The sequence below is a fragment of the Emiliania huxleyi genome (assembly GCF_000372725.1).
Source record: "Emiliania huxleyi CCMP1516 unplaced genomic scaffold EMIHUscaffold_102, whole genome shotgun sequence".
Classification (NCBI taxonomy): Eukaryota; Haptophyta; order Isochrysidales; family Noelaerhabdaceae; genus Emiliania; species Emiliania huxleyi.
Genome location: NW_005202303.1, coordinates 288338 through 297813, shown reverse-complemented (window position 1 = coordinate 297813; position 9476 = coordinate 288338). Strand labels below are relative to the sequence as shown.

Genomic DNA, 9476 nt, shown 5'->3' with positions numbered 1-9476 from the left:
GAGATTGCGCCCTCGCGGGAGGCGGCGACGCCTCGCTGCTGCGCTCCTCTCCCGGCGTCGAGTGCTTCAGACGTGGTGCAGCGGATCCTGCGAGAGGCGACGCCTCGCTGCTGCCCTCCACAGACGGCGTCGAATGCTTCGGACGTGGTGCAGCGGATCCTGCGAGAGCGTGTAGAGGCGGCGGCTGTGGAAACGGTGGGGGTGGCGGAGGAGGAGGAGGAGGTGGCGGAGGAGGCGGCTTGGCCGGAAGACGCGCGACACAGGGAGCAGGAGGTTTCCGACGAGGGCGAGGAGAGGGAGGCGCTGGCGGCGGCGGCGGAGAGGGAGGCGGCGCGGCGAGAGCTGGAGGAGGCGCGGCAGGTGAGCGAGTGGGCGCGAATCCCGCGCTTCGGCGCGGGCTTGGAGCAGTGGGGGAGGGGCGAGGCGGCGGCGGCGGCGGAGCGGGCGGCGGCGCGCGAGGAGGCGCTGCAGGCGGAGCTGAATCCCGCCGCGAAGCGAGCGGCCACCGGGGCGCGCGAGGCGCAGGTGGAGACGGCGATGGTGGCGGCGCTTGCAACGGCCGAGAAGGAGGCGGAGGCGCGATCTGCCCTCGACGAGTCTAGCGCCTCGGCGCAGGACGCGGCGCGCGAGCGCTCCTTGCAAGGGGCGCTCGACCGGGGTGTCGCACAGGGGAAGCAGGCGCGGGAGGAGGAGGCCGGGGCGGCGGCGGGGCGCAGCAAAGGTGCAGAGGCGGCGGGAGCTCGCATCGCGGCGCTCACTGCGGAGGCCAACGCCGCAAGGGCGGCGGCGATGCAGGCCAAGAAGGCTCTGGTCGCCGTTCGCGACGTTGTGGCGTATGAGCAAGCGGGCGCCCAGGCGGCAAGGAGCGAGGCAGCCGCCGCCGCCGCCGCGCTGCAGGCTGAGCGCGCCGCGGCGGAGGAGGCCCGTGCGGCGGCGGCGGCGGCGGCGGCGGCGCTAGAGCGCGCCCAAGCCGCAGCAAGCGCGAGCGAGGAGAGGGCGAGGGCTGCAGAGGCGGAGGTCGCCGCCGGGAGGAGGGAGAGTGGGTCTCACGAGTCGAGAGGGGCCGCCCCGCTCCTCGCAGCCGCAACAAACGTCGCCCCAGCCCTCGTGACGGATCCCGAGCCGCCGCATGTCGCGCCGCTGCTGCGGCATCTCAGTTTCGACCCTGAGGCCGAGGCGACGGGCGATTTCCTCGACAAGCAGCACGCCGCTCTCGGCCTCAGCAGTAGTAGTCGCTTACAGCAGCACGCGGCCGCCCTCGGCCTCACGCGAACCGGCTCGGCCGCCGCCGGCTCGGCCGTTGCTTCGGCGGCGGCCTCCCCTCACTCCTCGGCCGCCTCGCCGGATCGCTCCTCCGCGGGGGAGGAGAGGTGGGCGGAGGAGAGGGAGGAGGAGGAGGAGGACGCGAGCTGCTCCGAGGTTGGCGAGGCGGCCAAGGACCCGGAGCTGAGGGAGACCGAGGAGGCGGCGGCAGTCGCGGCCGCCCTGGCCGCCTCCAACCCCTCCCTGAGGCTCGAGGCTGAGGCGGCAGCAAAGAAGCGGGCGGCGAAGCTCGCCGCCCCCTCGGGCGCGCGGTGCGAGGCTGCGCCGCCCTCAGCGCCGGCGGCGGCGCAAAAGGACTCGAGCGCGCTCGCGGTCCTCGAGGTTGGCGTCGGGGGAGGCAAGTCGGCGCGGCTGCCGGTCCACGCCGGGGACAACCCGGCGGCCATCGCGGCCAAGTTTGCGAGCGAGCACGGGCTGCCGGCCGCGTACCAGCAGAAGCTGGTTGCGACGATCGAGCAGCAGTTGGCGAGGGTGGCGGCGGAGGCGGCGGGGGCGGCGGAGGAGGCGGAGGAGGCAAAAGCGGCGAGGGTGGCGGCGGAGGAGGCGGAGGCGGCGGAGGAGGCAGAGGAGGCAAAAGCGGCGAGGGTGGCGGCGGAGGAGGCGGAGGCGGCGGAGGAGGCGGAGGAGGCAAAAGCGGCGAGGGCGGCGGCGGAGGAGGCGGAGGAGGCGGAGGAGGCAAAAGCGGCGAGGGTGGCGGCGGAGGAGGCGGCGGAGGCGGCGGAGGCGGCGGAGGAGGCAAAAGCGGCGAGGGTGGCGGCGGAGGAGGCAAAAGCGGCGAGGGTGGCGGCGGAGGAGGCGGAGGCGGCGGAGGAGGCGGAGGAGGCAAAAGCGGCGAGGGCGGCGGCGGAGGAGGCGGAGGAGGCGGAGGAGGCAAAAGCGGCGAGGGTGGCGGCGGAGGAGGCGGCGGAGGCGGCGGAGGCGGCGGAGGAGGCAAAAGCGGCGAGGGCGGCGGAGGCGGCGGAGGAGGCGGAGGAGGCAAAAGCGGCGATGGTGGCGGCGGAGGAGGCGGCGGAGGAGGCGGAGGAGGCGGAGGAGGCAAAAGCGGCGAGGGTGGCGGCGGAGGAGGCGGAGGCGGCGGAGGAGGCGGAGGAGGCAAAAGCGGCGAGGGTGGCGGCGGAGGAGGCGGCGGAGGCGGCGGAGGAGGCAAAAGCGGCGACGGTGGCGGCGGAGGAGGCGGAGGCGGCGGAGGAGGCGGAGGAGGCAGAAGCGGCGAGGGTGGCGGCGGAGGAGGAGGCGGAGGAGGCGGAGGAGGCGGAGGAGGCAAAAGCGGCGAGGGTGGCGGCGGAGGAGGCGGAGGCGGCGGAGGAGGCAGAGGAGGCAAAAGCGGCGAGGGTGGCGGCGGAGGAGGCGGAGGCGGCGGAGGAGGCGGAGGAGGCAAAAGCGGCGAGGGTGGCGGCGGAGGCGGCGGAGGCGGCGGAGGAGGCGGAGGAGGCAAAAGCGGCGAGGGTGGCGGCGGAGGAGGCGGCGGAGGAGGCGGAGGAGGCGGAGGAGGCAAAAGCGGCGAGGGTGGCGGCGGAGGAGGCTGAAGAGGAGGCGGCGGAGGCGGCGGAGGAGGCGGAGGAGGCAAAAGCGGCGAGGGTGGCGGCGGAGGAGGCGGCGGAGGAGGCGGAGGAGGCGGAGGAGGCAAAAGCGGCGAGGGTGGCGGCGGAGGAGGCTGAAGAGGAGGCGGCGGAGGAGGCAAAAGCGGCGAGGGTGGCGGCGGAGGAGGCTGAAGAGGAGGCGGCGGAGGAGGCGGAGGCAGAAGCGGCGAGGGTGGCGGCGGAGGAGGCGGCGGAAGAGGAGGCGGATGAGGCGGCGGAGGCAGAAAAGGAGGCGACGGAGGAGGAGGGAAGGTGGGAAGCTGCGGAGGAGGAGGAGGTGGAGGCGGCGGAGGAGGCGGCACGGGCAGAAGCGGCGAGGGTGGCTGCAGAAGCGGCGAGGGTGGAGGCCGCCGCCACCCAGGCCGCCGCCGCCGCTATCGCCGCCGCCGCCGCCGCGATGCGATCTAGGGAGGCGCCCACGGGCGCCGACCGGCAGCTAGCCGCCAAGGACCCGGAGCTGAGGGAGGCCGAGGAGGCGGCGGCAGTCGCGGCCGCCCTGGCCGCCTCCAACCCCTCCCTGAGGCTCGAGGCTGAGGCGGCAGCAAAGAAGCGGGCGGCGAAGCTCGCCGCCCCCTCGGGCGCGCGGTGCGAGGCTGCGCCGCCCTCAGCGCCGGCGGCGGCGCAAAAGGACTCGAGCGCGCTCGCGGTCCTCGAGGTTGGCGTCGGGGGAGGCAAGTCGGTGCGGCTGCCGGTCCACGCCGGGGACAACCCGGCGGCCATCGCGGCCAAGTTTGCGAGCGAGCACGGGCTGCCGGCCGCGTACCAGCAGAAGCTGGTTGCGACGATCGAGCAGCAGTTGGCGAGGGTGGCGGCGGAGGCGGCGGGGGCGGCGGAGGAGGCGGAGGAGGCAAAGGCGGCGAGGGTGGCGGCGGAGGAGGCGGCGGAGGAGGCTGAAGAGGAGGAGGCGGAGGAGGCGGAGGCAGAAGCGGCGAGGGTGGCGGCGGAGGAGGCGGCGGAAGAGGAGGCGGATGAGGCGGCGGAGGCAGAAAAGGAGGCGACGGAGGAGGCGGGAAGGTGGGAAGCTGCGGAGGAGGAGGTGGAGGAGGAGGTGGAGGCGGCGGAGGAGGCGGCACGGGCAGAAGCGGCGAGGGTGGCTGCAGAAGCGGCGAGGGTGGAGGCCGCCGCCACCCAGGCCGCCGCCGCCGCTATCGCCGCCGCCGCCGCCGCGATGCGATCTAGGGAGGCGCCCACGGGCGCCGACCGGCAGCTAGCCGCCAAGGACCCGGAGCTGAGGGAGGCCGAGGAGGCGGCGGCAGTCGCGGCCGCCCTGGCCGCCTCCAACCCCTCCCTGAGGCTCGAGGCTGAGGCGGCAGCAAAGAAGCGGGCGGCGAAGCTCGCCGCCCCCTCGGGCGCGCGGTGCGAGGCTGCGCCGCCCTCAGCGCCGGCGGCGGCGCAAAAGGACTCGAGCGCGCTCGCGGTCCTCGAGGTTGGCGTCGGGGGAGGCAAGTCGGCGCGGCTGCCGGTCCACGCCGGGGACAACCCGGCGGCCATCGCGGCCAAGTTTGCGAGCGAGCACGGGCTGCCGGCCGCGTACCAGCAGAAGCTGGTTGCGACGATCGAGCAGCAGTTGGCGAGGGTGCGGCGGAGGGCAGGCGGCTGAGCCTGAGCGGGCGAAGCTCGACAGGCTCTCTGAGCGGGCGAAGCGAGGATGGATTGAGCGACTGACCGCTCACTCAACGGCACGCCAAGCCGACGGCGCACAACCTCCCTCCCTCTCTTGCACATGCATGTGGCATAATCCCGGACCGGCTCTTTGGGTTCTTTTTACTCTAGCCTCCTTCTCAGTCATGTGAAGCGCCGGTCGAGCGACCCGACGTGGACGCCACCGCCTTGCCCTTGGCCTCTGCGAGACCTCTGCTGCGCGTATGCGCGTAAGAGACGGACGGGCCCTTGGCGGGGGTCTCGATGCCCGTCGGGAGCGGCATGAGCGGCGGCGGCGGCCCGAGTGAGTGTGTCGCGAGCGCCGGCGCTGCTCCAGAGAGGCTGGAAAAGAAATCCCGCCCGGCTCCACCGTGACGCGATGAAAACGCCGTGCGAGGGCGCAGCCCGCCGCGGGCTCCTGGCCGGTAGAGAATGACGTCTCCGCCGGTGCAGCCGCACACAGGCTACTTCGGACCAGAGCTGGTGCTACTCGTGGGCCTCCTACTCGTCCTGGCGGGCAACGTCGCCGTGCGCGCCACGCGTGCCCGTGTTCAGCCAAGCGCCGGCGCCGTGGCGGACGACGCCTCTGCATCAACCTCGCAGCCGCCGCACTGGCCGTCGTTGCCCTTGCAGTGGCCGCGCTGGCTGTCATCGAGGAGGATGCCTCGCTGGCCAATCGCGCCCGAGCGACGCCACTTCCCCTTCAAGGACGAGAGGGTCGACGACGACCCAGTCGCCTCCTCCGACCAGAGCCTGCGGGCTAGCATCAGGCAGACGGCGACGAGGTCCTGGGTGAGTTTGAGGGCGGAGCAGGTGACGGCAAGGGCGAAAGAGACGGCGGTGAGGACGGTGGCGGCGGCAGCGGCGGAGGGGCGGGCTCTGGCGGTTTCGGCTTCGGCGGTGGCGGTGGCGGTGGCAAAGGGTCCGGCAACGAGGGCCTGGGTTATGCTCGCCGTCGACTCGGCCAGGGAGATTGCGCCGTCACGGGAGGCCTCCAGGCCTGACGACCGCGGCTGCGCGGCAAGCCCCTCTCTCTCGGGGCAGCAGGAGAGTTCCGCGGTGTCCACGCCGGCGGCGACGCCTCGCTGCTGCCCTCCACCGCCGGCGTCGAGTGCTTCAGATGTGGTGCAGCGGATCCTGCGAGAGCGGACGGCTTCGGGAGACACGCGGAGCGCGTCTGCGCTCCGTCGCGCGAGGGAGGTCCCAGCCCGGAGCCGCAGCGGCCCTTCCTCCGCCTCTGATGGGCGCAGCCAGCCGCAGGCGCAGGGGGCGGGAGGAGCGGGATGCGTGGACGGCGACTTGGACGAGGACGAGGCGGTCGTCCCTGGCCGCGGCCACACGCTCCGCCGCCAGGCAAAGACGGATGAAGAGGACCTCGCCTCCCTCGCCTCCGCGTCGTCGTCCTCCTTCACCGCCGCCACCCTCGCCACCGCCGCGTCTGCAGAGGCCGCTGCGGAGGCGGCGCGGGCGGAAGCGGCGAGGGTGGCTGCGGAAGCGGCGAGGGTGGAGGCCGCCGCCGCCACCCAGGCCGCCGCCGCCGCTATCGCCGCCGCCGCCGCCGCGATGCGAGATGCGAGAGCGGAGGCTGAGGGCGTTACTGTCTCCGTCCGCCGAGGCGCGGGCGGGCTCGGCCTCGTCGTCTCGCCGCAGAACGTCGTGCTCGAGCTCACCGCCGGCGGAGCCGCGGCCGAGGACGGCTTACTCCGCATCGGCGACACCGTGCTCACGGTGGACGGCGTGCCGCTGGCGGGTCGCCGGCTGAGGGAGGCCCTCCGCCAGAGGCCCTCCGCGACGAGCTTCTCCCTCGCCGTGCGACGCTCCGCCCCAGCGGCTCCACTTGCGGCGTGGGGTGGCGACGACGGCCCGGCGCTTGCGGCTGCGCTCCCTCCCTCCTCCTCGGCTTCGAGGCGAGAGAAGGCGAGGCGCGTCTCGTACGGCGAGTCCGCCACGGGCGTGCCGACTGTCCTGCTCACGCCCACCGGCACGCGCTTCAAGACCCTCCTCGACGTGTCGCGCCTCGAGTCCGCCGCTGAGCTGTGCGACCTCGCCGCAGCAACGTGGCACGAGTGCACAGGTGTCGGCCTCGTGCCGCACCAGCTGCGAGTCTCGCCACGCGTCGAGTGAGCTCGCCGCGAGCGGATGCCCCACACGCTCACCCTCACCCTCACACCATTTTTCGCTTGCCCCCCCCCCCTCCCCTCCCTTATACCACACCACGCACCCATCAGCCCACCCACACGCTCCCGCCAGGTGCCTTCTGCACGGCGACGAGCGACTCCTCCTCACGCCCGACACGACTCCCGCTGTCCTCCGCCTCGTTCAGCAGATCCGCGTCTCGGCACCCGCCCAAACCGCGAGCGCGACCTCCGCGAACGGGAATTCTCGGGAAGGTTCCGAGCCGGTCGATGTGGACTGCACTTCGGCCTCGTCTCGGGAGGCGCCCACGGGCGCCGACCGGCAGCTAGCCCTCGTGATGGAGCGGCGACAGGCGCGCAAGATGCAGGAGAAGCGAGAGCAGGGCAGGCGGCTGAGCCTGAGCGGGCGAAGCTCGACAGGCTCTCTGAGCGGGCGAAGCGAGGATTGAAGCACATGTACATGTACATGTTGTTGTTGTTGTAGTCAGAGATATCTCCACGCGATCTCCGCGATCTCTCTCTCTTCTGAAACTTTTCTCACAACACATCTCACTTCTCTCTCTTGAAACCGTTTTCTCTCTCTTTTGTCGACATGTTTTGATGAGGTTTCTTTGCATTGTGGCTCTCTATACGCGCGCGCGCTTCAACGCCTCTGGGGGGGCCGAGGTCGCGGCAGAAGGACCCTCCTGCGGCCGCCCTCTGCGGCGCCTCCGGCTCCGCTGCCTGTTGCCGCCGCGAGCTCGGCGCTCGCAGTCTCCGCCAGTTGCTGCGCCTGCCGCTCGCGATCCAGGGCGTCCCTAAGTTCGCCCTTGAGCTCCGCTCGCAAGGCATCGGCAGCGCCCTGGGCCGCAAGCCCGGCCTGCTTCTCCCGCGCGAGAGCATCTCGCAACTCGCGGCACTCGCGGTGCAGGATTTCGTTCTTTGCCTGCAGCTCGGCATTCTCTTGCCGAAGCAGCGCGCCTGCCGCTGCACATCGCTTTGTGAGCGCGTCCATCTCCACCTTTGCGGCCTGTGCCGCCTTTTCGCGGGCCAGCGTGGCCGCAGCCTCTGCCCCAAAGGAGGGCAGCGGGTCGTTAAAGGAGGACTTGTTGAAGATAGAGTCGAAGATGGCATCTGGCGACATGAAGCGACTGGGCACCGGCGGCATCGGAGGTATGGGTGGCTGAGCCTGATGCTCGCGGGCACGATTCGGGCCGCCTCGGCCACCGCCTCGGCCACCACCGCCCGGGCCGCCTCGGCCACCGCCTCGGCCATCATCTCGGCCATTGCCTCCACCGGCGTCTTCCCCTGTAGCTTGCGACTGGCCTCGGTCGTACGCATTGCGCTGCTCCTTGTCGGAGAGCATGGCGTACGCCGCGGCAACCTCCTAGTGATTGCGGGTCAACGATAATCGGTGCAGGACTGAGGCGACGGCCGAATGGGTGGATGGTTCCTTGAATTTGCGTTCAAACTCAGCCCGCTCCGCATCGCTCGCATTTGGGTGCTTGTCCGGATGCAGGGTGGATGCGAGCTTCCGCCAGGCGCCCCGCACCTCTTCGTTGCTGGCGCTGCGTGAGACGCCCAGAACCGCATGGGGGTCAAGCCGCTTGGAGCCGCGTCGCATACTTGAATTTGACCAACCCACAGGCACCAGCACCAGGGATACTAGAAGAGCGTCGGTGGTACCCGTAGATCGGGTCGCCCCGCAGCGCCCCCCGAGGCTTCTCGGCGAGAGGTGGACTGGCCACGGACGTCGTCGGCGCGCGTTTTTTAACTTATACGAGTTACGAGCTCTCACGCCGCTCGTAGGCAGGGCCCTGAGGGGGCCTAGAGAACACAACCCCCGCTCCCTCTTCTCCCAGTACTTTATAAAGTTGCCTCTTCTCCCAGTACTTTATAAAGTACTGGGAGAAGAGGCAAGAAAGAGGGAGAGGGGGTTGTGTTCTTAAAGTACTGGGAGAAGAGGGAGAGGGGGTTGTGATCTTAAAGTACTGGGAGAAGAGGGAGAGGGGGTTGTGTTCTCTCCAAGTAAGCTAAAAGTACGTCCCTTTTCTCCCACCCAGTAAAGTAGATGCGAAGCTCCCTTCCGACCGAGCTCTCACGCCGCGCGTAGGGCCCTTAGGGGCCGAGAGAACACCCCCCTCTCTCCCTTTTCTCCCAGTAAGCTAAAAGTACGTACCCCGTATTTACCCTATTCTGACTCGCAAAAGAAATCTGACTGGGCAGCCGAATCTGTAACAAGCTCTCGCCCTCCCTCACTGGTGTGTTCATTGGGGGGGGTCATAACAAACACGGTACAGGATCGAGGTGCACGCTGCAGAAGCAGTGTCGTCCCCCCTCTCCATCATCCCACATCGAGACGTCGGCGGCGGTGTCGGTGTGACCGATCGAGCTACAAGAGGAGCTTGTTCAGCAGGATCAGGGGTGGGCCGAGCAGTTCTCACTTCCTCAATGGGTGAGCTTCAGACTTCATGGCCGGCGCCACCACGCGTCCTCCCCCTCACCCCTCGGCTCGTGTGGATTCGAACCACGGCCGGGATGGAAGCTTCCTGCTTCCATCTCTGTTTAACTTTCGATTTCCTCCTGTGCAACAGGGAGGGCTCGGACGGAGCGCGGGACGGGAGAGGGGGCAGGGGATGGGAGCGTGGGAGGAGGGGGGGGGGGGGGGGGGGGCTCCCCCCTGCAAAATCTGAATAATTCCAATTTCCCCCTGGGCAAAAACGAAAAGGGCTCTCACGGCCCCTGGGGGGAAAAGGCAGGCCGGAAATTGCCCCCCGAAAAGAAGGGGGGGGGGGGGGGCTCCCCTTTTTCCAAAAAG

The 9476-nt window shown here is 70.8% G+C and overlaps 1 protein-coding gene across 1 annotated transcript; it reads left to right on the top strand.

Moving 5' to 3' along the window:
• Positions 1-277: 277 nt before the first annotated feature.
• Positions 278-4690, top strand: EMIHUDRAFT_360789 (hypothetical protein; the record flags this gene model as incomplete). Its single annotated transcript, XM_005793261.1, has 6 exons — positions 278-357; positions 388-481; positions 502-1223; positions 1257-1324; positions 1362-1433; positions 4119-4690. A coding segment is annotated over one exon (422 nt), but the record flags the coding sequence as incomplete, so codon positions are not given.
• Positions 4691-9476: the final 4786 nt, after the last annotated feature.